At 52.7% G+C, this 26,858-nt stretch overlaps 6 protein-coding genes across 6 annotated transcripts; 3 read left to right on the top strand and 3 right to left on the bottom strand.

Moving 5' to 3' along the window:
• Window positions 1-3,029: 3,029 nt before the first annotated feature.
• N0V89_011242 (uncharacterized protein) lies at window positions 3,030-4,901 on the bottom strand (the record flags this gene model as incomplete). The annotated part of the gene is made up of 1 exon (XM_056219975.1): window positions 3,030-4,901. The coding sequence occupies one exon, from the start codon at window positions 4,899-4,901 to the stop codon at window positions 3,030-3,032; it is 1,872 nt and encodes a 623-aa protein (XP_056067102.1).
• A 5,096-nt stretch (window positions 4,902-9,997) lies between these two features.
• On the bottom strand, window positions 9,998-12,514 carry RAD3 (TFIIH/NER complex ATP-dependent 5'-3' DNA helicase subunit; the record flags this gene model as incomplete). The annotated part of the gene is made up of 2 exons (XM_056219976.1): window positions 9,998-12,359; window positions 12,510-12,514. The coding sequence occupies 2 exons, from the start codon at window positions 12,512-12,514 to the stop codon at window positions 9,998-10,000; spliced, it is 2,367 nt and encodes a 788-aa protein (XP_056067103.1).
• Window positions 12,515-13,099: 585 nt separating this feature from the next.
• N0V89_011244 (uncharacterized protein) lies at window positions 13,100-16,055 on the top strand (the record flags this gene model as incomplete). The annotated part of the gene is made up of 2 exons (XM_056219977.1): window positions 13,100-13,103; window positions 13,189-16,055. 2 exons carry the CDS (start codon window positions 13,100-13,102, stop codon window positions 16,053-16,055), a joined length of 2,871 nt encoding a protein of 956 aa, XP_056067104.1.
• A 49-nt stretch (window positions 16,056-16,104) lies between these two features.
• N0V89_011245 (uncharacterized protein) lies at window positions 16,105-17,920 on the top strand (the record flags this gene model as incomplete). The annotated part of the gene is made up of 2 exons (XM_056219978.1): window positions 16,105-16,111; window positions 16,650-17,920. 2 exons carry the CDS (start codon window positions 16,105-16,107, stop codon window positions 17,918-17,920), a joined length of 1,278 nt encoding a protein of 425 aa, XP_056067105.1.
• A 6,174-nt stretch (window positions 17,921-24,094) lies between these two features.
• Window positions 24,095-24,464, top strand: N0V89_011246 (uncharacterized protein; the record flags this gene model as incomplete). The annotated part of the gene is made up of 2 exons (XM_056219979.1): window positions 24,095-24,099; window positions 24,176-24,464. 2 exons carry the CDS (start codon window positions 24,095-24,097, stop codon window positions 24,462-24,464), a joined length of 294 nt encoding a protein of 97 aa, XP_056067106.1.
• A 113-nt stretch (window positions 24,465-24,577) lies between these two features.
• Window positions 24,578-26,548, bottom strand: N0V89_011247 (uncharacterized protein; the record flags this gene model as incomplete). The annotated part of the gene is made up of 2 exons (XM_056219980.1): window positions 24,578-25,503; window positions 26,545-26,548. 2 exons carry the CDS (start codon window positions 26,546-26,548, stop codon window positions 24,578-24,580), a joined length of 930 nt encoding a protein of 309 aa, XP_056067107.1.
• Window positions 26,549-26,858: the final 310 nt, after the last annotated feature.

Here is a 26,858-nt window from a genome sequence, read left to right on the forward strand (position 1 = left end):
GCGGTGACAATCCATACGCCCAGGGGATTCAACATCCTGTCTTTTTCATTGAGATCTCGGTCCGAGAGACGGGACTTGAGGGAGAAGGCCCGTAGTCGACCAAGCTAACTTCTGCCAGGCGTCACTTCGAACCGTCCTGGCCATTAACAATTCACCGGCGGTTGCCAAAATCCCCGCCGTCTTCAGTATGTGCGTCCATCACGTCGGACCTTCCTTGACGAAACTCTTCCGCCGCACCAACTCATTGCTCCCAAGGCTACTCACACTACGCCTCCACTCACTGACGCCAAAGCTCATTCTCTTCGCATCCATGCTCATTCTTCTCTTCGCCTATACCTCAGCAGACACCAGGCAGTACCACTGCTACGACCGCGGATCTCCGACTGCTCTTGTAGACCTATGCAGAGACTGTACGCTGGCACCGCCGCACGCACGCAAGCAGATCCAAAGCCGCACGAGGATGCGCAGCCAGGGGACTATCTGGCCGATGTAGATGATTGCGACACTGACGATGGCAGGATAGAGGCGGGCGAGAAGTGGTGAGTCATCGGAGGTGGACTTGGATTTGGTGGCAGCACAGGGGCTGAAAAAGGAGCTGGAGGACATGTTGGATTTGTGCGTGTGAGAATTGTATGCGAACTGGTTTGGCTGTAACAAGAGAGTCCATTTGGGGAAAGAGACATTGGCATGTTGCAGAAGACAGCGAGAAGGACAGCGAGAAGGCAATGGCATAGAACTTGCACAACGGACAAAGAGATAGGCGGTAAGAGATGATTGGCAGAGACGACGCTGTTACCGTACGTCAAATAGAACAAGGTGATTTGCGTTTGCTCGGACAAACGTCGTTGTCGAACCATTTGCGCAAGCATCGCAGATTGATATCATCTCGGTAGGTCTCGTGACCTTGGGTCGTGCCTGTCACGTTGGGCTCAATTGTAAGCTAAGAGTCCAGTGTGACAGATACGCGTATACAGAGGACTCAAATGAAAGACATAGGAAGAAAAGGGATTCACAATCTTACACGTAAATCTGCACACTCTGCTTCGCCGGAAGGACTATCTCTCGTTCGCACTTTCCAAACGTGGTGCTCCTTCCTCGAGGTCACCAGAAACAGCAACCGCGCCATGCACTCACCACATGCATCAAACCCAATTGAAACATCTCTAAACCCAAACCCAACTACCCCATCTCGCGTCTCACCCTGCCTGCTCACACTTCCCCAAATGATCTGTCGTGTGGTCATCATCAGATGCGCAACCCCTCGCAACTATCGATACGGTAGCGCAAACCTTCCTGCAAACCCGCCCGGCAGCACTACTTCGTAAGCGGAGAACGACTCCCACCACAGCAGCACAAAAACACAGCCTGCATGCATTGCAGCCCACCAGGCACCACCGCCGCCCGCCCGCTCACTAAGCTGACAGACCTGACCTGCCCCGTCCAACGCACATCCAGCCCAGCCCACATTCCTACAATCTTCAATCTCTCCAACTTTCCTTCTTTCACACGACAGACTTGCTCCCCCCCTCCTCGCAAACTCTCGCTCGCCGGTCCGGAACCGCCCAGGCTGCCCAGTCCGCTGGTCCAGCGAAACGGCCGACAAGATACACTTTACGACATGTAACCACGGTGCCGCGCGAGCACATGATGCGGCGCCGTGCGGTCAGAAAAGCACTATAAAGTGGATGCCGCTAGCCGGCTTGGGCCGCCCAGTCCTGGTATTACCGACCCAGACACGCGACTGCTCCGCTGCGGGTGGAACACGGCGAGATTTTTGTCTTTGTTTTGCAGCGGGGTTGGGGACGGGTGGGTTTGATTCTTGGCTTTGGAGGGGCAAGGAATTGACAATTGAGGGAGGGAGGGATTGACTGAGAAAAAGTACTGATTTGAAAAGAAGATTACAGGTGGAAAGCAGGTGGCTGCTCGCCTCGCCGATCCCAAAGGATTAAGTTGGAGCTCCAGACGGCTCAGCCCGGGCCGCGGTCACTCTTCCATCGACGTAATGCCCTGCATACCAAGTATCACGACGGTCTCACACCAGCCACTACTTCAGCAGCTCAGCTCACGCAAGCACTCGGCCCGTCGTCTTACAAAATCTCTCGATTCGTCATGACTAGCTAATCCGTCTAGATGCCAATTCAGGAGGACCGAACCACAACCGTTCCTTCTCACCTCTCCTCAGCAACTATTCATCCCACTCTAGAAACCACTTCTCCTTTCCCCTCCACCGGACCCACTGAATCGACATCCAAACGGCGAATTACCACCAGCCAACACAAGAATTACGGATTAGCCATTCACGTTCCCACGCACCCTCATAGACATCGTGAAGACCGCCCGAAAGAAACGAAAAAAAAACACAGCCCCGTTACCGCCTCGAATCCGCATCCGTTCGTTACAATTGATTGAGCGTTTCGTCATGAGTGAGCAAGCAAAGGACAAGGAGAAGACAATAGGACAAAGGAAACAGAAGGGGAGATTGATCGCTCCAAGGCTATTGGCAAGAGGAAGATTAGAGCTCGTCCAGTGTGTACGGCGAATGTACAAGAGAAGGTTGCGTCGAGAGATGGGATCGTTCGTCCGGAACGACTGAGTGGACGCATGGATGGAAAGCCATCGATTGAGCAGCCGCCGGCACACATCGCTCCCAACCAACATCGTCGCCCACCGGCCTCCAGATTACGGAAAGAGATGACGACGATAAGAGAAGAGATCATGAAGCCATACACATCATGACCGAATTGTCGAAGTAACAAAGCACAAGAAGGTGGCCACCTGCAATGCAGCAAATATAATCCCCGAAGGTGTACACCAAAACAGGAAGTGGCCGGTCGAAGGTAAGCGGAGTGTATAGACAGACATAAGAGATGCTTTTCATATGGTGGATATCAGGCCGATGATGGCCAAAGGTGAGTACGCCCGGGGATGGACCGGGGAGGGACACGCGGCGCCTCGCGGCAGCCGATGCTAACGCCGATGATGCAATGCAGAACTGTTGCTTGGGTGAGAAGGCATCAAACAGCAAATCGCTAATAACGGTGCAGAGTGGCAGGATCGCTGGGTAAGGCGGCAAAGCGTTGCTCAAACGAAGTGGGAAGTTCGAAACCATGCGATGTCGATGCTCGCGGGAATGTGTTGCTCGGTCGACCACCAAACGGCGAACCAAGACGGATAGTGGCACGTCCTTGGACTTCTGCGGGGCTGACTGGAGAAAGCTGTTGAGTAGCTACTGGTGGGTTCGCGAACGGGTTGAATCCAGCTGGTCCGCTGGTGGACAAAGGCAGTCGGCGGGAGCCTTCCACCATGTCGCCCAGACTGAAGCCCCGGCTTCGTACGCGGCGGTGGCTAGACTCCGCGGGTGCACCGAAGACTTGGCTGATGAAGCTGTTGCCTCGATTTCGGGTCTGGTCTTCGAAGCTGTGCAGAGCCCTGCGCTTGAAAGCACGCGACATGGGTCGCGGCGCGTGCAGTTGCACAGGAGAGCCCAGCTTGGGAGGGCGTGCCGATGCCGCATGCCACGTCCGAGCACTGGGCTGCGTCATGACTACGTCGTTCGACTGGGGGTTACTATCCAGAGAAGATCCGAACACGTTGCTCAAGCCCAAGCCGAGTCCGATGTGGAGAGATTGGGACTTTTGGTGTGCTGAAGCTCGCATATGAGCCCTCTCGACCTCTGCGGGTCGAGGCGTTTTGCTGGTGGCTAACTGTGCCAGAGGGTTGCCAGCCTGCATAGATGGCGCAGTGCTTGTCGCCAACGATATGTTCATATCACGCGTAGAAAAGCTAGGAGCCGGCTGCGAGAATGGTGACGACAACACACCAGGTCGACATGGCTCAGGCGGCGGTGACGACTGGAGTGGCGAAGGTGAGCGATGCATCAAGCGTTGATAGTGAGCAGAGAGCGTCGGCTTCTGCTTAGCCAGGTACCTCAAACGCCTCCGAACCTGCTTCTCTGCCGGAAATCGTGCGTATGGCTTGTTGGCTCCCGGCACTGGAGTGCTGCTGCCACTCTTGGCAGGCCTAATTGTATCAGGAGTGCCGCTGCGAGAAACGACACGCGAAGCGAAACGCACACCAGATGCTGTGGGTGATTTCCGCGGACCCTTCCAGGTGTGCCTCGCCAGACGAGCGACGCGATGGCATACACCATTCGGTGGCATGGTAGTAGGAAGTGCCTTGAAAGGGGTCACAGTAGGGTCCTGAAGGTATTTCATGTAAGTCATCCACAGGTGATAATCCATCTCCTCGGTGAAAGTGGCCTTCAGCTTGAGCTTCGCTTGCTGTCGTTGTTGAGTAACTAGGGGCGAACTCAACATGGGGGTGTGCTTGGTGGCAGGAGAACAGAAGATGAAGGGGTCCATCTTCTCATCTTCAGAGCTTGTACAGCTTCCTCCGAGCGAAGGGAACGAGTCAAAGCTGTCGAAGGAAGAGCGAGAAGAATCAGAAAACCCGGAGGATGATGTTGGTCTGCTCGAAGTCTCGCTCTGGCTGGCCTGATCCATTTCGGACCAGTGCTGCAGACCGTCGAAGCTGCTCAAGCTGCCCATCTGCGACACAGGCGTCTTCGGTGGCGAGAGCATACGGCTCCAAGTCAATGCTGGAGATAGGTATTCGTTGTCCACGTCAGGTTGAAACGTGGGAAGCTCTGCTGAGGCGTCAGAGTGAAGCTCCGGTCCCTCGATAGTGGGGATGGGCATGCCATCGTCCGGGTCGTTGAATATCTGAGTCGGAACGAAGGTTGTGCGGCGACGGCGGACCTTGAGCACTTGTCGAGGCGGAGGCGGCGGTTGCATTTCTTCTAGCTGCGCCTCCGGCTCTGGGGTCCGTGGCGGCTGGCCGTCCTGGTAATGGAACATGAAGTTCCGCGGTAGGGTGATCGACAGATGGGGACGGTCCTCCATGGTGAAGTCGGGGAAACGGCGAGATATCGATAAATGCACTTCAAATTCGATGCGTGGATTCCGGGGTGCAAGAGCTCAATCTCCAGCGTCTGCAAGGAGCGCAAACAAGATCAAGCACGAGTCCAATAGCTGCAGGGCCTGGTTGGTGGATATGCAGGGTGTTGCTGACGGGAGCCAGCAGTCGTTCACAAGCTGCGAACGCGACTGTGCGGCTGCACCACAGGTTACACGAGCGATCAAGGGGATCTGCGCCGCGTTATATCGGTCGCAGCGCTTTTGCAGGGCGTCGGACACAGTTCACTGCGGGTCGCAGTGGCGACACAGGCAAGGAAAGGTCGTAAAGAGGTCGTTCAAAGGCCGGCGCGTAGCTTGACGCGCAGGTACCGGGCGAGCGCGCGTCCGATGGTGCAAGGAAATTCGGCAGCGACCGACGATATGCGCTACGAGTACTAGCAAGATCGCGCAACGTTGGGACAGCGACGCGGAGTGCCTGGGGATTTGCGGAGGTCGACGGTCGACGGCGGCGGATAGGCGATCGCGATCAGGCGGCGGCTCGGGCGCGTCACTGAGATTGGTCCATGGGCGGCGTAGAAGGTAATGGGAGTCGTCACACGCAAGGAAAATCGTTGGAAGGCGCGACCAGCCGTTCTCAGGACATGGCGAAGGCGGATGGCTGCGTGGGCGAAGGTGAGGTTGCGGTGAAAGCCAGAAGCTGGCGGGAACTGGGTCGGGGCATGGCGCTTGGGTGTGCGGTCGCACTGGTGGCCGCTCGGACCAAGGCGCTAACGGCAGCGACGAGCTCCACCACCACACCGCACCACACGCATTCCGCGCTTCCACCAGCGCAAGCCCGCCTCGTCACTGGGTGTGGGCACGCGCAATTCAATGCACTCGTGCCCTTATCCCACCGGCTAACCCCCCAGAGCACCCCAATCGCCGCGCTGAAGCTGCGATGGCTCCAGAGGCGCCGATGTGAAGACCGACGCGAAATCCACGCGCCTCGCCGCATCGGGAAGTGCGTGGCCTGTGCCGCGAGCCCCTGCATCGACTGCACGAACACTTGTCAATCCTCGCCCACTCCCGCTGCCAACGCCATGCGACACTTCGGAAACACGCAGCGGGCACTCTCCCGTATGGACTGCACCTTTTCGTCTTCTCCACCGCTGGGCCCGGCCTACTGCACGTGAGAACGAGCAGGATTGCATTGCCAGCTAATTGACTACGTATGTGTCTGCCATTCGCTGTTTTACACCTGAGCTTTTCATCTAGCGAGACACTGGATGCTCGATGTCCTTAGCCACCTTCTAGCGCTGCTTGCCGTATTCCAATGGAGCCATGCAGAGTAGAGGAGCTTCAATGTTTGTTTACAGTTGTTGTCTTACTGCAGTCTCCAACCTCTCTTCCCCTCACCGTCTGTTGGCTGTCGAAATGCCGTCTGAAGCTGCATAACGCCTTCATTTCCTCATCTGCAGACCCCGCCTCGTTGAACACCGATGAAGCCGTTGGCATGCCGCGCTTTCCCTAAGCGGCTTCGCTTGACGCGCCTGCATCTCATCACACACCAATATTTGGCGCTCCCCCACGGGTCTTACAGAAGAGGAAACGTGATGAGAATTCTGCCCAGCGTCAATCTACTATTGGATGCATTTATTGATCTTCAGAATACGCGCTGGGTCCAGGCCGCAGGTGAGGCTGTGGGGTACATGTGGATGCTGCAGAGCATCCATCACGGTCGACCACCTGAGGGACCTCTGCAGGATGAACATGCGACAGACGTCCCGCAAGTCGACATTCATCCATGCGGGCTTCGTGGGCGATCTTTCTCCTCGGATCGCTTTTATGCATGTTGATCGAAAGCCATTTAGACGTTCTACACCTACCGTTCCCGGGACAGACCAGTCTAGCTTAGGATGTGTTTCTCGACTTCCGCTTCGTCCCGTTGTCAATCATCCCTTTTGAGCATTTACGGAAATGTATTGAGCAATGCCATTGCTTAGCAATAAGCCAGGACGACGCTTTCAGCCAAGCTCTCACGGAAAGGGACGAGCTTGCCGGATTGCGACGTGCTGAGCAGCTCGATGATCACGCGTCGTTGTAAGCGCCAAACATACACCAAAAGGCGAACCAACCATCTCCTCTGCTTCTCTGCTTTGGTTGCACAGCGTTTCCTTAGTGGGTAGTGTGGCAGAACAGGTGTGGCTCACGTTTCCTGATGTCAGATGTGGCCCTATCTCACTTACAATGGAGGGAGGGTGATGCCTAAGTTGGTGGTCACGGCTCTTGATACGTCAAGGCAACTTCCCATTTATTGATTGGGGCGCGACAGCACCGTATCGATAATCTGGCATCCACTGAACCTCTTGTTCGGGCATTTCACGTTCAAGTCGCCACCTTCCAACGGGCTGACATTCCACTTACCACGCCTGTACTGGACGAATGCAGAACACGTGCGAAGCTCCCCGAGGAAGAGGCGTATGTATTCAAGCTTACTTATACCTTCGAACCGTTGCAGCAACAACAAAGCCTCATTACAGAGAGACGGCATCGTGTGCCTGGCCGAAGATAAGCCGCCCTGTTTTTATCTCATAGGGTGATTCACGAACTGCATAGGAATGTTGATGGACGACGCTTGGCCTCGACTTCGACGACTGCTTCTTACAGACAGAGAAGGACAATAAGCCTAGCTTTGTTGTGGAGAGTTTGATCATTAGCTACCGTTCTTTTATCTAACGTAGCGTATCACTACCAGCGAGCGGCTCTCAGATTAGACACCGACATAAGGCTCTGGACCGTGTTTGGCAAGATGAAATTTTCCGATCCGAGAGTGACGATTCTAGGATCATGAAAGTACCGCTATTTGTATCGAATGTCTACACTGGGTTTCCGTGGATGTTTGGCGGGTGTGGACATCTAAAGGTGGCTACTGGTGCAAGAAGGAAACGAACTTAATTGAGCTCGTATGACTCCATACACTATCCGTCTGCCCCAACTCCTAGAACTTGCACATGGTGGAGCAGGGCCTCAGACTGAACAGTAAACGCTGGACTACAGCATGTTGACAGAGGGTCGTGATACAAATCGAAACAGTGGTAAACTAGAGCGTTTCGGCAATATTTCCCTCAGCCTAAGCCCGTATGCGTAGCACAAGGTAGGGTAACCTAGGGTTAGACGGTGAGCATGACCGTTTTGAGGCACCCTTCGCCCCTCACGGGAATAGTGGTCAGATCAAACGCGTGACATGTCGTGAGTTCATCTATGCGCGTGGACGGTGTAGAGGTGCGTGATTCGGCAATGCGGGACAACGACTTTAGATCGAACACGTCTTGCCATGGAAGATGCCTGCTGCTGCATAGTTACAATTTCGGTTCCCCTCTTCTACCTCCTTCACCTTTAAATGCTTTGACGACCACGACAGTACAGTATTGTTGTCCAAGCCAGCCGCGATAAGCATTCCTCTTCGCTTGTGGCGTCCGTCATCGGCTTTATCGGCAGCATCTAGCGCGTTATACTAGCGCGGGGATACTCACGTCACACGCTCATCGCCAACCGTACCAACACCGGCAACCGCGCTCAAAGCCCGGCTGCAGTCGCGCCGGAGCGAACTGGTCTTCTTCTTTCTCATAATCCAAATCTACATTCATCTCTCGCGCTCCTGGCTGAGCAGCAACACCAAAACCCATACACGAGACGACCCCAGCTTTACTTCCGCGACATCCTCACCGCCCACGACACCGCCAGGCGACCTCCAACATGGCCATCCTCTCACACGCACCACCCGCCCCTTCCCCTCTACCTCCTCCCCAGCATCCCCTTCCGCCGTCGTCGCAGTTCCGCAGCTACAGTGTCCACAAATTCGACTGTACCGTCACCTTCGACCTCTCCACCGCAACCCACATCGTACCTGTCGTCAACCACAACAACATCCCACCTCCGCTGCGCGAAATGCCTCACCGACCTAATTCCTACGTCCTCCATCATCAGCAAAGGTTTCACCGGCCGCCACGGCCGCGCATACCTCGTTTCGCCACCACCGCCATCAGCTATCCACAATCCTAGCAGCCCGCCTAGAGCCGACGACATCAAGGCGGGAGATTTGCCAAACACACACACGCACAAAGCCGTGCCCCGTCAACTCGTCACCGGCGCACATACCGTGTCAGATATAAGCTGCAGGCAATGCGGCAGCGTGTTGGGCTGGAAGTACGTCGAAGCCGAGGAGGAGAGCCAGCGGTATAAGGTCGGGAAGTACATTCTGGAGACGAAGAGGGTGGCTAGGGGGACGGGGTGGGAGGTTGCTCACGAAGAAGAACAAGGAGAGGAAGAACTGAGGGACGGGGTGCGAGACGAGGACATCGAGTTTGACAGCCAGGATGAGGATGAGTGCGAGGACCTATTCGCGGGGATGTGGACGCCGCAGCTTGCAGCTAGAAGGAGAAGGACTAAGAAGTTCTGAAAGGCATGTCATGGACGACTGGCTTACGACTTTTGTTTTTATATAGGCGTTTTCTGGGAGTGCGATTAGGCTGGGCAGGATAGGCCCGGCTTCCACGATACCCTCACACCACACTCACGAACGAACGGACGACTACGGATACCCCTCGCTGGATACGACATATGGGACTAGGCGCAACGGTTTTGTTATCTTACGGGTAGCATAGGGTACATTTAATCGTAATATAGACACTCTTCACTTTCCATGATTGATCTCATATAGAAGATCCTGCCCACCTTTACCACAGCCAGATCCAAGCCGCAACAGCTTTCACATTGTCTGCCCCCCAGAGAGGCCACTTCAGATTTGGCAGATGTCACAAGAGACGTGCAAACGTGCTAGATGATACAGCCCCCAGAAATATGTATGGCTATCATGATGTTTGCTGACATTTAAAGTTCTCGTCTTTGATTCAGAACTTACATTCTACAAAGTGCAAGACGCGTACAGACGGTGAGTATCCTTTGAACCGATTCCCCAATGCGATCCAAACGCCCCCGTACCAGAACCCTCAAGCCAGGGTTTTAGGAGACGAACCATCAGTCCGCGGCATGACCTCATTCCACAGAGCCATCTCTCACAGTGACGGTGACTTAGACGCGGCCTACCCGTCCAGCCCCGCCATAACATCGTCCATGCCCGCGCCCCCAAACTCATCCTCAACCTCGACCACTCTCTCCGCCCTGCCCTCCAACGCCCTCGTAGTAGGATTCTCCGTCCCGCTAATAGCCTCCGACTTCTTCTTCGCCTGGTGCGACTCCAAATCCGCCAAACTCCAGCTCGAATGTCCATCTCCCTGCCCCCTCGCATACGGCACCGACATCTCGCGCAGAAAAGCCTTCGCATTATTAACCGCCTGATCGACGCTAAGCTTCGTGTTCTTGATCTCGAGACCCATCTGTATCCACTTGGGCAGCTGCGTGATCTTCTTGCCGAACCGCTTGTCCGCCAGGACCATGATGCCGTAGTCGTCTTTTCCGCGGATGACACGACCCAGACACTGCGCTGCGTGGCGCATGGCGTCGAAAGAGAGAAAATCCGATTCCTTGATGCGGTACGTCTCGCGGAGGAATTCTAGGCGTGCTTTCAAAATGCGCGACTCGGTGTACTGGTAGGGAACGCCCATGTTTATGACGGTGCGGCCGTAGTGGTGGTCAAAATCTATGCCTTCGGAGACTTTCCCGCGGGCGACGCAGAGGAGGACGGCGCCGCGGCCGTTGTTACAGGCTGTGCGGAAGGTCTCCAGTGCGAGGGAAGTTTCCTGCGCGTCGGGCGTTTCGACGAGGATGAGCTTGTATTTCCAGACTGTGTCGAGGATGCCCATGCCTTGCCATGAGCTGATGATGCTCTCCATGTAGAGGTAAGAGGGGAAGAAGACGACGACACCGTCGGGCGTGAGCTTGCAGAATTCTATGAGGAGGCTGCCGAAGTTGCGGATGACGGTCATTTCGAGGCGGTGTTCGAACGAGGAGGTGATGGGGCCTTGGTCGCTGCCGCGGTCGACGATCATGGGGAGGAAAGTGCGGCGGGAGAGCGTCATGGTGAAGGATTCTTGGACGACCGTGTTGAAGTTTAGCATTCGAGGGTACATGTCTAGAGGGGACATTGTGCCGGATGTGACGATGACGGAGGAGAAGCGCTCGAAGACGGGCTTGATGGCGATGGCGGCATCGAGGCAGGTAAAGTGCAGGACTGGATTAGCTACAGTTGCAGTGGCAGATTCGAAGGGCTCGATGATGAGGAGGAAACCAGTTTCGTAGGTGGCAACAAGAGTAGCGAAGGTCGCGACTTCCTGCAGTGGCTGGTAGTCTTCGATGTTTGTTAATTCGAGTGTGCGGACGAGGGAGGTGAGGCGTTCGGCGCAGAAGCGGAGGGGTTTCCGTTCGATGAACGTCAGATCTCGGAGATGGCTAAGAAAAGATGGTGGAGTCTCTGATATGACGTGTAACACTTTCATGCGGGTCTTCAAATATTCCACGAAGCGTTTTAAAAATGCTACGAAATGCTCCGCTCTTCTGATGTTGCCGGGTACGGCTTCTTTCAAAAGGTCGTCGGGTAGTGCTGGGTTCGCCATGAAGGCATTCTCGTCTCGCGCTTCGTCCGCCGCCCGCAAGCCTTCTACAAGCTTCGCGTACTCGTTCTGCAGTTTCTCCGAATCTGACTCTTTCATCTGTTTAATCTTGCGGTCTAGATTGTCGACGCCACGAGTGGCTTTGCGTAGGGAGTCTTCGTTCAAATCAATGCTGAGAGATTCTATGCACACGTTGTCGATGTTGTGGGCTTCATCAAAAACGACTATGCAGTCCTTTGACAACTCCTTCGACACGCGTTCCGCAATCTTAGGATCGAGCAGGTAATGGTAGGAATAGATGATGACATTGCAATAGGACATCATCCGCCGCGATGTAAAGTAGGGACATTGTTTCTGCTGCTCACCATATTTGAGCAGACCGTCAAAAGTCCAGACACCGGGCGGTATGAGGTTGTGGGGTTCTAACAGGTCGAGGTTGTCGTGGTAAACGCATAGCTCGACATCCTCGCCTCGCTCTTTCTTCTCTTTCACAAAGCCAGCGGTCAAGCTTCGACATCGCGCATCGACAACAGATCCGCTCTTCTCGCGCTTGACGGAAGGATGGAGACACAAGTTCTTTCGACTTGTCAATCCCAGTCCTCTGAAGTCCTCTTCGTAGCCTAGCTCCTGTGTCCGATAATGCATTAGTGCCTTCAACTCGGCCAAGGCTTTCTCGATCTCAGACATGGTACGCGAGCAATAGATTAGTTTCCGATTTTCAGGATGAAATTGCTGGTACGCCACAATGAGCGAGAGCAGCGACACAGTTTTACCTGTGCCTGAAGGCATCTCAAGGACGCAGTGGCCGCCAGCGTCCAGCGTGCGCTTAAGGTCACACATGTAGGCATATTGCTCAGGATATACCCGAGGGTACGGGAAGAGCACGGGGAGCTCGCTATGTACATGTCAGCATGAAGTCCTTTACTAATGAGTCTTGCAAAGCTGTAAGCGATCGCGCGTCACTCTCGCGACGAGTGGCAAAGGTGCATATCACCCGTCCCCTCTAAAGGGGGGCAAGCTCAGGTATACATACTCAATGAAGAACTTCATATTGATAGCGGTCCAACCGCGCGAAAGCTTGTCGTGGCGGTGGAGAGTTGCTCGTCCACGTTGAAAGAAAGTTGAGGATCAGCGTTGCCTTCAGATGAGGTGCGGCTCTGCGCGCTTTGACCTTACCACATCTGGACTAGACGAACAGCAGGGGTGCCCCGCCAAAGGCAGAGTTGCCGTCATCGTGGGACCGCATTTTCACTTCCACCGGAGGTTTGTGTCGTCGTGCTTGTCTCCTGGTTCCTCCCGTCTGGTGTCACTCCTTCAATCGCATCTCCCCTCATCTCCCAGCACCTCTATCATGAGCAAGCGACCGACTAAGGCGCAGGCAAGCAGCGCCCGAGCTGCGACGAGCACATTCGGCTCTGCCTTTGGTTCCTCGACGCCTGCGTTCGGCACCAGCTCGTCGCAGCTCTCTCACGTAACAGAGCCGCCCGACCTCTCCACGATTTCCGACGCCAATGTTGTAGTATACTTCAAGAACTTGTCGAAGAAGGACAGCACGACCAAGGCTCGGGCGTTGGAAGACCTACAGGCACATGTCGCGAAGTCGGAAGAGCCCGTGGAGGAGGGGCTGCTAGAAGCATGGGTGCGTTTGCCTCATGCATGTACATACCACGCATGTAGTAATTTATCTTTGTTGCAGGTCAAAATGTATCCTCGTGCTTCAATAGACAACGGTCGCTTCGTCCGGAGTAATGCGCACGCGTTACAAGGCCAGCTGGCGGCCGCGGCCGGCAAGAGGTTCGCAAAGCACATGCCCAAGTCGGTCGGTGCATGGCTGTGTGGGCTGTACGATGGCGATCGGTCGGTAGTAGACGCGACACAAAATGCACTGCGACAGGTCTTTAACACACCCGAGAAGATCCAGAACATTCGCCGAGCATACCAACAACCTATACTGGAATACTGTCGAGATGCAATAGACAAAGAGACACCGCAGACGCTTAGTGACGAGCGTACTGTCAGTCCGGATGATGCGGAAGCCAAGTTCAGCAGAGTCATATCCGCATGCATATCTCTACTAGGAAGCCTGTTGGCGAATCTGAAGCCGGAAGAGCTTTCCAAATTCCAATCAGATTATGACAGTCTTCTTGGCGACAGGAAGCTTTGGGAGTTTGCATCACATACCGACTCGTCTGTACGGAAGGCAATTCACCGATTCCTCAGGACCTGCTTGGAAAAACAGCCTGGTAAGTGGTCATTCTGCAGTAACTCAGTGCATCTACTGACATCGACTACAGAAGCAGTAAAAGGTAATCTACAAGCCATCAGCAAGGCTTACCTCTCATCTGGCCTTGATTCCGACCAAACTGGATCTTCATTAGACTATGTCGACACTCTAACACTGCTCACTGTTGCCTACCCTACAGTATGGACGGATGACTACAAGAGCAAGACGTCGGCTGATCGGAGGCTACGCCAATTCTTGAAAAAAGGCTCGCAGGCTGGTCCGCAGCAATTTTGGAATAAGGTAACTAGTCTGCTTCAGGCTATACCTAACGCCGCTCTACCCTCAGATGCCGACGATGCTATCAAGCTTCTCACCGCTATGCACGATGGTATTTCGAGGAGAGATGAATCGAGAATCAATCTAGAGTCCGCTTACGGTTCCTATCTCGGACTTGCCAGGGCGCTTTGCGCTGATCTATCCAACGAAGACCAAACCAAGGTGCTCGAAGACATGGTTCTTCCAATAATTGCCCAGCATTTGCGACCTTCTCCAGAAACCAGCGATTGGAGCGTACCACCGAACGCATCCCACCTTGTGGCCAAAGCTATGACGGTGGGCAATATGCCGACGATCTTGGAATCGACATGGCCAAACTTTGTCACGCAGTTAGTCAACGATATCAAGGTGTCAGCTCCGGAGCAGTCTAAGGACTACGAGAAATCTCAGAGCGCACTGACACAGAAAGCCTCACGGCTTGCAGCACTACAAAAGCAAGTACTTGAAGGCGCAAGCAGCATACAGCTACAGACATTATTCCAACGCTCGTGTCTTTCCATCACGCGCGAAGCGCTGACTGTCGTTTCCAACCGGAATGGCAAACCATATGGAGCAGCAGGTGCTGTAGCGGAGCTTCTGAACCGCAACCGAGACTTGGTGCTTGCAGACCCAGAGGTTGTTGATGAGCTCAAGCAATTCATTGGCTCGGAACTACCAAGACTGATACTTTCGCCATCCTCGTCATATTTGGTGGACATTCTCTACTCTTTATCCGATTCGTCTTCATTCGGTCAGGCCTGGGCAGCCACTCTTAAGGCTATTCTCGAAGGCCCAGATTCTTCAACGAAAGCTAAGGCTCTTGAAGCACTTCTGACTTCTCCCAGAGTCCCCAAATCTTTTGACCTTGCACTAGGCGATGCAGCATTGCAAGGGTATATCAAGTCGAGCGTCCGTGATGCTCTCACTGGAACGACAGAATGGGATGCGTTTCATCGCATTCTCCAGTCTCCCGCGAAAATCCTAGCTTCCGAGACCACCGATGAAGTCTTATCATACATGACGCAATCCCTTTCGTTATCACAAGAAGCTCCATACGCACTCCAAGGCCTTCGACAGATTGTCAGACAGAACTCTTCGATACTGAAGGACTTTCTCTCTACTCAACAAGGCTCGACTCTTCTACAAAGTTTGCTGTTGGCATCCGAGTCGGGTGATGAAGTCATCTCACGTGATGCCGCTGCGGTGAACGCCTCGATTCAGACAGTGCTCACTGCTGGATCGGATACAAAACAATCCGTCTATGGCCTTGTTCAGCAAGGACTCAAAGAAGCTACGCAGACATCTGTATCTGTGGAGACTTTGGTCGAACTTGCCAAGCAGCTCGTGAAGCCTGGAAGCTCTTGGGAGGACATGTCAGGGGTCTTTCCTGGCACTGACGACTGGGAGGCCGCGTTGGCACCTTTCCTCGATGCCGCACCAAAGACATCGCTAGCTGTAGCTAATCCTCTGCATGGCGCGGTATATTTGGTCGAACAGGATCAAAGCAGTGTTCCAACAAAGATCTCTCGAGATGCCGATGGCTATTCTGCCGCCTACCGCATCACGCAGTACGTCATTAAACTTTTCAAGGCTAGTGATATCTTTCCTGTTGAGAAAGTACCTCAGGACATCAGGGAATCTTTCCTGCGAAACGTTGCACTCACGATCCAGCTGGCGGACGACAATCTTGGTCTCGCCGGTGCGAACGGCCTCTGGGCAGAATACAATGCAGATGTAGAAGCCGACGCTATCGCATTCATGGCCGATGCACAACCTTTTGTAAATGAAGAGCTCAAACTTATGAAAGCCTTCTGGTCAGCTGATGGCAATGACGGCCTCACTGGTTGGGCGACGACGCTTCTCTCCATGATCGAGCCTGAGACATCACCCAGGTCATACTACTCAGCGCGCACCTATAGCGTCTTGATTTCTGACGCTGTGGAAATATACGGCTTGAGAAAGTCGGACACTCCTAGGCTCGAAGAGATCCTCAAGACGCTGCGTAGAGGCAAAGGTAATTGGATCCAGAAACGGCTGAAAATCTCGCACTAATGAATCTTCCCAGAAACCTTCCCTTTGATTGGCCTGCTGAACTCCTTCCATGAACAGTTCGCGGCCTCAAAGTCCTGCGAAAGGATGTGCAACGAGCTTGTAGCGGATCTCACTGGGCTAAACATTGAAGAAAATCCAGACGAAGGTACTTATCTTGTCCTTCCGATCGGCTGACCATGACTAACGAGAAGCAGGTCTACGGCAGCTTGTATTGCTCAACATCCTGTTGTACGGACAAGAAGACGTTGCGCACAGCATCGCCAAGCAGCGCTTGATCTTCTTTGTCAAGCATGTAATACCATGGCTGCACAACACCAATGGCGCTCTCCATCTTCGGGCCGAAGTTTGCCGTGCGCTTACAGTGTTGTTGCCGCTGATGAGCGATCTCTATGGCGAGCACTGGGGCGAAATTCTCAATGCTTTGGGCGACAGCTGGGCGGCCACTTCTGAACTTCAAGAGACTGAGTCTGGAGTGAATAGGTAAAAGGACCGCAAACCTCCCAAGACGACGCTGACTCTGGAATAGCCCGATACCTTTTGTACATGCCTCTCTAAAGCTGTATGCTCAGCTGCGTACATTGACACAAACCGAAGAACCGAATGACGACCTCGTCGAAGTCTGGAAGGAGACCGAACCGACCATCGCTAACGGCCTCGTCAATCTCCTCAAGCACTCTCAACACTTTCCTGACGAGTTCCACCAGCCCCTAAAGATGGTGAACGATGTCTTAGCCCGTCAGATTGCAAAAGTGCCCCTCAAACACCTCGAGGAGACCGAAGACCTCTTTCCACTTCTATATGTGGAGTCACAGCCCGTGCAGCAGACAGCTTTTAACATCCTACACAAGCAAATTCCCGCTGCACAGGAACAGATTTCGATTGACTCCGCTCTCGAGAAAACCACCGCCCGCCTCCCCGAAGAACTCCTCTCCCTCATCCTTGAGGCACCCACCGTCGCTGCTCTCGCTGATGTAAACTTCGAGCGCAACATCCCACTGCCCCTCCGCGGCTACCTCCTTTCCTGGCTCCTCGTGTTCGACCACCTCGCGCACGCGTCTTTCAAAGTCAAAAACGACTACGTCGACCACATCAAGACCGGTGCATACCTCCCGGGCTTGCTGGACTTCACATTCGACTTCCTCGGCCACGCGCACAACAAGCCCGTGGACATTTCCAAGCTGGACCCCACGACCTACGAACCCGACATTGAGCTTCCCCGCCGCGACACCCACTGGCTACTCACGCACATCTACTACCTCTGCCTCCTGCACCTCCCCAGTCTCACAAAATCCTGGTACATCGACTGCAAATCGCGGCCCGTGGTCGTAACCCTCGAGCCCTGGACCGAGAAATACATCTCGCCCCCCGTAATCTCCTCCGCCCTCTCCTCCGTCCAATCCTGGGCCGACACCTTACCCTCTGACGAGCCTTTTGCTGTGAAAGTTGCGAACCGCGCACACGAGATCACAACCACGTACGCCATCGACGACGCCACAATGGCGATGCGCCTCACCCTTCCACCCTCATTCCCCCTCTCCTCCGCGCGCATCGAAGGCCTCTCGCGCGTCGCCGTAAACGAACAAAAATGGCAGTCCTGGCTGCGCACTTCCCTCGGCGCCATCACAATATTCAACGGCAGCATCATCGACGCATTAACCACTTTTAAGCGCAATGTGGAAGGTGCGATGAAGGGCCAGACGGAGTGTGCGATTTGTTACAGTGTTGTGGGGAGCGATAAACGGCTACCGGATAAGAGGTGCTCTACGTGTAGAAATTTGTTCCATGGGGGGTGTTTGTTTAAGTGGTTTAGGAGTAGTGGGAGTAGTAGTTGTCCGCTTTGTAGGAATCCGTTTAATTATGGGTAGGGTTGGGGGTTGCAGTTCTTAGAGGTTAGTGAGGCGTGTCGGACATGGAGATACATAGCTGAATTGATATATGGAGCACTCAGACTGTAGGTTATGTAAACTCCTACACGTATGAAATGAAGCATCGATTCTTAACATCCTAAACGCTTCCTGGGATGATGTTGCACGTCTCACTACGCTAAAGCCGGCCCGAACAAATCTAGCACATGCTTAAACCCTTTAGTGTACGGCACCTTCCCTGATGACGACCTCCGTCCACCTTTGACCGTGTGTAATTGACCATCTTTGTCTCTCTGCATCCCGTCCAAGCCTTTTAGCAGACCGACGAATTCCCTCAATATAGTCAATTCTAATAGCTCACAATGAACAAATAAGCTCGCATCTCAACCCACACCTCTCATCAAGAATCGCTCAGAGGCTCTTAAATACTAATCGAGCTAAGTCCTCTAGCCCAGGCCGTCATATGATACCTAGGTACAACTCTGGCTGCTTACAATAGACCTCGTGGGGGATTCCGACGTCATCGAAATGAACACAAATCTATCCGCGATCATGACCGGCCTCATTTCACTCCTTGAAGAAACAACCTATGCTTGCCTGGATGTAGGCGAAAACTGAAACAGTAGTCGCCCCAGCCGCGACGCCCAGTATGGCAGTTCTCGTGAATCTTCCAACGGTAAGACCAATAACACCAGCAACAAGAATAGTTCCAGCTATCCCTACTACAAGAAGCCATTGGCTAGCTTCAGTCCGAATTAAGATGGCGTGGTAGTGGCCATCTGTGGGATGCTTGGGATTGAACTGGGGATTTTCGCGGAGAACAGCTGCTCCGCTGCCAACGAGAAGAGACGGATTGTGGAAGGCTTTGGTAAGCTCGTTAAGCGGCTGGCTGGATGCAATGATGACGCGACGGGGGTAATCTTGAGCTTCCGGGTCGGGGTTAACGGTGAACTGGGTGGATTAGCGGCTTTGCGCGATAGACAGGAGAGGTGTAGCACGTAGTAATAGACAAATATTTACAAAGAAAGTTAGGAAAACGTGTCAGTGGACCGAGACACTAGCTAAGTTGAGTCTTATAAGAGGGTACAAGTAATTCGCCAAGATCGAGGAGACAAACCAGGCCAAATGAATTAGGAAAGGCAGCTTACAGAAGATATAACAGCATCTTCAAGAAGAGAGCGGCCATAAAACCAGAGAATGGCCGGTTTGGTGCTTTTGTATGCTTTTCTGATAGCATGCATGGTGGTAGTACCTGTCATCCCACTGTGCAGCTCCACAGTATAGACGGTATGGACGCCTTTTTTCAGCACAACGATAGACCAATCGAAGTGGTTGGAGCGTGAATTGGTAAGTACTTCGCCTATAAACGACGATGAAGATGATGAAGCCATGGTAGAAGCTATGGAATAAATTGTCGATGAGAAATTCGAGTATGAAGAGTATTTCGCAACTAATTGGAGACAAAAAGCGAAAGCTGGCTTGGTGAGTTGCACAACCAAGGTTTCGGTTTCACATTTTAATAAATCAAGCATAACTGCGAGCTTTCGTGGTGTTAAGATAGAGACCCCGCGAAAATGGAGGCATTGAGGGCGAACGCGGACAAGACGACACGCGAAGATAGAAGAAATGGTATGCTGCAAGACTATGTGCGATACCTAGAATACACCGTAGCGACGAGAAAAGCGTGCGCCGCGAGCTTCTAGTGTCGCAGTAGAAGTGCGAAATGTCGCGGCACCGCATGTCAGCAGCTTGCAGCTACGCCGCATGCGAGCATATGGCCCCCAAACCCCGGCCAGCCGCGAATTTCGCGCCTACAGTTGTCGCGCGTCGTATCCATCGACCAAAACATAGAACGGATGCTGAATTTTTTTCCTTCACGTCTTTCCCCCTCCTTCCCCCGCTCTCACTCCCTCGCCGTAGCGCGTCATCCTTTTCAACGTAGCCTAGGCTCATCTCCATCCTTCTTGCCCTAGTTATCAACTCATTCTTATCAATTGTTTGTCGCGAATCTGCTTTTACCCGCTAGCGCTTGAACATAAAGCTGAGCGTTATCGCAAAAAGTGCTGTTGATCGTCTTCGGACCCTTTGCAAGGATTTGCCAATTTTTGCTTCCCGTCTACTTCAGGGTCCCATTAGAGCTGATCAGCCGAATATGAGAGAGTATGGATAACATAAAGGAGATGCTCGAGACGAAAGACTTGTTCAGCGAAAAAGAATCATCAAGCTTGACTCCAAGTGAGTTAGAAAATAGCTTGGCTGGCCGTCTCGAGGATGGTCGTATTCGAAACCATCTGGAAACCTTGACTCCACGCGGATCAAATGCTCACACATATAATTCACCAAAGACATGGCGCGAGACAAATACCATTAGCAGTACACCTGCGGATCATTTACAAAAGCAAGAAACACGTCCCTTGGATGATTTCAAGTATCCGGCGATAGCAGATGCAACGAAGAGCCATGTTCGCGACTCATCTTTGCACGAGACTCCGGGGCGCAAGTTCGTCACACCCGACTTAGGCAAAACATTAGAGTCTTGCCTATCAGCCCTACTGCACTCAACGAGGGGATTCCGCATTTTAATGACTCTAAATGATGGTGAAATCATTACACCCGTCACGCTAGATGTGTATAGACCCAGGCCTCCTTCCTCCCTGGCACCCTATAGCGTAACGAAAAATCTACCGGGGGACGACAAATCTACGCCTGAAAGTCAGCCGAATGGTTCTACAACCATCATGATGCCCCTCTGTCAAGATGTGTTGACAATGAATCGACAAGCCCTTACTACAGTGGCACGGGGTTCTGACATCGAGTTCATGGGGAAAGGTCACATGCGCGATGTTAAACGTTCGGAATCCCATTATAACCCTCTGAGTAGAGCTTCTGTGTTTGAAAAAGTGCCGGGGACCATCGTCGGAGATAAGCCAATCCAGGTGGAAGGGTTCAGTGATAGTTTCACCACCAAATATGGAGGGCACAGGGCAGAATTCGGTGGGAAGAGGAAGGAGCTTGAAGATGATGCATCCCTCTACTATGCGAGCTCAAGCGGCACAAGCGGAAACAATGATGACAGCGACGATAGCGAATCTGAGGATGATAGCGTTCCTGTATGGGTCAGTTCACATAGCAAGGCACCGCAAGGTAGCATACTGAGCGCTTTCATTCGAGGTTCTAAAAGCGACATTTCTTCTTTACCATGCAGCGACTCCCCAGAGAGCGGTAGCGGCACTGGCAGTTCCGCAAATCAAATTACCCCTGCATCTTTTGGACCGTCCCCATCCGGTGCCAATACTCTTCACGGGCTTGGGCAACCGCAAGTAGGTGCTGGGTCAGGATCTTCAAACCAAAGACATGATCCAGTTCTTGGAGATAAAAGCGCACGGGAAGAAGACTTCACCCCTCCGCAACCGCTTTCCCTCGTTTGTTGGTACGCTGCCGCTGGAATAGCCTGTCTCTCAAGGCAGATCAAGAGAGATCCTAAAACCCGCCGCTTGTGGATGTAAGTTGAAGAGCCATAGATTTCGATGTCCACAGAAGATCGCTAATTGATTCAATTAGTGATCACGTTTGCCCTCGTAAGGGACCCAGCCATCGACTGCCTGAAACTTGCCGTGTTTGCTTTCGTCAATTTATCACGCAGAAGTTGTTGGACGAACATTACCAGAACTTGAGGATAGGAGGCACTTGTAAACGATACAGCGCGCAAGAATTGGTTATAATCAACTCTAAGTCGAACAGACACGGGGTGTCAGAGGAACGCAAGGAAATCGTCGAAAATATGAGACACCAGCTCGAAAAGACCTTAAAGAAGAGTGGTGGGCCACCCGTCATTTTCGATGTCACCACCATGGAGCTGCTAACGAGGCGCGTGGACAGTAATGTCGCACTATATATAAACGGGTCTAATACCCCAGAAAAGACGGCTCGATCAGAACTCTGGAAGTGGTATCTCATTTTCAAGCAACTACAGCCAGACGCGGAGGTGCCCTTAAATCCATGTAAGTACCTCTCGCTAATTTCACAGGTCTCCAGCTCTAAAAATATACAGTCACGTCTGAAAAAAATCCGTAATACCCAGTGATAAGGCCAAAGACAACGCTCTGTGCATTTTCAGCCGAAACATTGATCAGAGATGCGAGGGACGTTTCAATCGTAAAGACCGTGAGGACTTGAATCTCGTGTTTCTCGATACGTTGGAGATGTTAGAGAATAGTGAACCCCAGGAGGGGGGCCGTAGGAATACACGGAAGAGGGCCAGACTTTCACCTACGGAAGCTCTCGCGCCAGGTCCAGAACTAGTAGGTCCAGAGCCAGTTGGCACTAGACTTACGGTTTGGCAGCCACCAGCCCCACCTCCAGCAACGGTAACGGGAGGAGCACCAATACCAGGCCAAGCACCCAATACACGCTACGATCCTTCACTTCCTCTTCTTGGAGAGCGACTGCAATTCAGTCCTGGCGAGAACCAACCTATTGCCTATCAATTGGACGAAGAGTATTTCTCGTGGAATTTCCATCGGTACTAAGCAAAAGTTCCTCCACCACCTCCTCATGGCTCTGGGTACCTATTTCGCAGTTCTCTGCCAATCTATGTCTCCTACCTTTAATACTCTGATACTCTCGCGTAAGTGTTCCCTAAAAAGAAGAGTATGACTGCCCCTATACTGTCTCAAGATGGCCAGCTTGTTCAAGGTTTCGAGGAGTCTTGTAAGGATGGGCGATGCACGCGGGTGGACTCGCTTTTACCCCAGCCTCGCCGCCCGCGCAGCCGGCACTGAACGGCCACACTTTGTAGGCGGATGAGGTATAGTAGACGCAGCGGCTTGGCCTGGACGGTGCTCGAGCTGCTGCTTTCGTCGGGCGCCCGGAGGGCTGGGGCGGGTGGAGGTGTTTTGGGGTTGCAACGCTGCACGGTATCCGCGATGTCGATGACGCGACGGGAGTGAAGCTCTAGGAGAGGAGCTTGCAAAGTGCGCCTTTACATGAGACAGGGTGTCGGACTGCAGCATAGAGCTGATCCGCAATTTTCTTCGCAGCATGCTGATTTTGGTAGCTGACTGTAGCCGCGACACTATTGCGCCCCACTTCAAATTCACTCATCAAGATATCCGTGCTCCAGTTTTAAAAGACACTGTATCACGCTCAGAGTCGATCTATGTTACTGGGAATATACGTCACAGCATTTGCGATCTGCTGGCCTTTCGAATTCGAGTGGAATAACATAACGATTGTGAGCACATGTGGAGACCTCCTAGCATACTATCCATCGACCAGAATCGTTAATCTGATTATCGACGTCATGATTGTTGCGGTACCTCTTCCTGTTCTCTAGACACTTCACATGCCGACCTCGAGAAAATTATCGTTGATGATAATTTTTAGCCTTAGTGGGCTGTAAGGACATCGAACGATTTGACATGTCTAATCTGACTAATTACTTGAACAGGTTCTGCCTCATCTCTATAGTTCAAGTCGTAATTTTAAAGCTAAATTTCACAGATGTGACGTACTCAATCGTTTTGGACAACATCACGACTACACTAGAGCCTGTATTAGGAGTCATAGATGAATGCCTGCCATTGCTTCAGCTGACTTTTAGCAAAGTTAGTGACAGCAAGTTTCTTATATAGTTCAAGAGTCTGAGCACCATGAGGACTTCTACGAAGGGGTTTGCTGCCACAGATTCGAAGCAGCGCTTAACTGTTCCCAAGTGCGGCCAATTTCAGCGTCTCACTCCTAACCTATACCCGCTCACTGAAGTGAGCAGTGAGCACTACACAAAGAAACGTTGATAGCACCTCGGAATGATCAGGCTAGATTGTCCGTAGGACAAGCATCGCTTACATGCAGGCACAGGTGCATCAGCTTATGTGGATGACGAACATACCATAGGGGCTGCGGCGCTGGGGCATGAGGTGGTGGTTAACCTACTACTTGAAACGGGCGCCGGCCTAGAGTCTAAGGACAGATGTGGCGCGACGCCGCTTTCATACGCTGTAGTGCGAGGGCATAATGTGGTGGTTAAGCTACTATTTGATAAGGATGCCACGAAGCCTACCTTTGGTAAGAGTGCATATGACTTGTCGTTTCTACAGCTGCAGGACTAGGGCATAAGGGGATGGTTAAGCTACTACTTAACAAGGGCACTGAATTAGAGTCTACGGACTCTATATGGGGTAAGATACCACTTGCGTTTGCTGCAGTGAACGGGCACGAGCTAGTGGTTAAGCTGCTATTTGATAAGGGCGATAGCCTGGAGTTCAAGGATGGTAAGGAGGGTAAGACGCCACTTATTTTGGCTGTAGAATGGGGCGAGGAGGCGGTGGTCAAGCTACAGCTTAATGCGGGAGCTAAACTAGAGTCTAAGGATAAGCACGGCCAGACGGCGCTTTCATGGGCTGCGAAGAAGGAGCACCAGGGGTTAGTTCAATTGCTGTTTGATATGGGCGCCCACCCACCTAGGGATGACGTCGTGACAGAAGTTATGGCTCTCATAGAGTTCTATCGCAACGAGAGAAAGAGTAGGATGAGTAGCGTGTGAGTGGCTACAAACCTGCGAGAGAGGTCACGTATCATGTATTGCTTCTACTGCAGGACTCCGATCAATAGAACAGGAAAAGTCCTGTTCCTAAATTCGCTATATCATCTACGCAACTACCTGTACTCCGTCCCCGGCACCAGCAGCCCCACAGGTCTTCTCGAAACCCCACAATGCCTAAACTTCTGTCTCCTCCCCATAACACCCCACTTCACCTTCTCCGTAGCAGCTTCGCCGTCGTCCCCGAAGAGCGGTTGACACGCAGCAGCAATAGCCGCACTACAACTACCTACAATCGGCGTAGTCGACTTCAACAGCATGAGTCCCCGTACCGATATCGCGGTGAGAAGAACGGCGCCCGTGCTCAGAAGAACTAGCAACGGGAGCAGCGAGTAGCCGACTGAAACTCGCGTTCCAGGGTTGTCCGGCATGAACATCCAGCCTTGTGTTTCGTCGTAGCCGTAGAGCTGGACGCTGACCATGAAGAAAGACTGCGAGACGAGCCAGTGGAGGAAGGCAGAGAGCATGCTGAAGGGGACGGCGATGCGATAGGGTAGTTGGAGGAAATAGGTTGACCGCTGGGCTCCTTCGGGGGCGACGGAGACGCGGAGACCTTTGTGTTGGAGGCCGTAGGATTCCCATTCCCGGGCTAGGCTCATTAGTGTGAGGAGGCCGTTGTAGGAGAAGTAGATCCATGAGAGGATTACTTGGGGCGTGTTCGCGATGATGGCATTTGTGACTAGGTCCTTCAGTGGGATGTGGAGCGTGGTGCGGTTGTTGACTTGGCCGAATCCCAAAGACAGGATCATCTCAGCGCCTGTTGCGTCTGTTGTTGCCATGCTTGTGCCTTGCCTCAGGAGCCAGGCGGTAAAAGCGAGGACAGCGATGTATCTGGTAAGGACGTTAGCGTCCGCAGACTCTTGCGCATCATCAAGAGACAACTTACAGTACGCAGCAAATGCCCCATCTAGTTCGACTAGCCGCACGGAACCGACGGCGACGTATTCCTTTGTACTCCTTTGGCCGGGTATCCCACCGGTGGCTCATGGTAATTGCCGTTCTTATGTCGTCCATCGTCGCAAGACACATATCCTTCGTGTAATCATCCGACCGCTTTAAGTAAGATGCCATCGCGTCTCCAATGCTCATAATCGGCGTCGTGTCTATCCTCCCCTCAAGCATGTAGAGCATGCTAAACATGCATACCGCTTTTGCAACATTGACAAGAACCACCACAATCATCAAAGGCAGGCTGCACTGCAGCCTGCATCGTTCGGAAGGGCGCTCACTGAGGCAGTACGCAACACTGTACCCTGTCCCAACATCATAGGAATCGCTGTTATGATTGTCGTAAGCGAACCTCCACGTTTCGGGTTGTTCCCATAGTCGCTTCGCCAGGGGAGAGTTATCATCGCACTTATCCGACCCGCATACCCAATCTTGCGCGTACCAGGGACCTCCCAAGGTTGACACAATGTCAGGATCACCTAAGTCGGTCTTTGATACTAACAGTACGTTGCCTCTTGTTTGGAATTGTGTGACGTATGCTTTGAGACAGTCTCGAGTCTCCAGGCGCTCAAGACGACCTTGGGCATACAGATCTTTCATTCTTCGAGCCTCAGTCTCCGGGAAAGGTGTATTGTAGTAGGCCTTGGCGTCGGGACTTTTGCCTCGTGAGACAACATAAAAGCTTTCGTTGAGATTTGGAGGGTAAACGAATGTTGAACCATCGATACGATCAAAAGAAGGTTCCCCTGTTAGGAAAGATTCTTTGACCAAAAACGGGTAGTAAAGTTTCGTCCCAGAGGATGCGAAAACCACCGAATTGTAACTGGGCCAATTAGTTTGGATACCTTAATCCAGGATCATACGAGCCGCACTTACAAGAGGTGTAGAGGAATTGTGGACAGACCTAAAATGAGCCAGCGCACTCTGCGACTCTTTGATATGTACTTCAGATTCCGGGGACTAAGCACCCCGATGTCTAGATATGACTGCCGCGCATGTGCTTGATCAAGTTCCTTCCTGGTCGGCGCCGATAGGCATTGCATGCAATAGGTACTCGCACATAGTAGAGCCGTACTCATAGTGTTGATGAGCAAATGAGCTACTGTACTTAGCTTACTGACCGTGTCGCATTTGCCTTCGTAGAGGATGGGCTGCCCATTTCTGCCCCAACCGTATCGCGCGAGTGCCACTGTCGCGAACAAGAAGTTCATCGCGAGGACGAGGCATGTTGATATCGTCCAGGCTAGGACTCCAAATCTCCATCCTTTGTATTTACGAAACAGGCTCGTTGGTTTGGAATCAAGAGAGTTCGCTTGTTTTGACGCTAGTAGCGTTTCTTGTGGCCCCGGGTCGTGCATTAGAGACAGTCCATCTTCGGTTCGAAGGCAG

Source organism: Didymosphaeria variabile, assembly GCF_027946475.1.
Source record: "Didymosphaeria variabile strain IMI 356815 chromosome Unknown scaffold_8, whole genome shotgun sequence".
NCBI classification, from domain to species: Eukaryota; Fungi; Ascomycota; class Dothideomycetes; order Pleosporales; family Didymosphaeriaceae; genus Didymosphaeria; species Didymosphaeria variabile.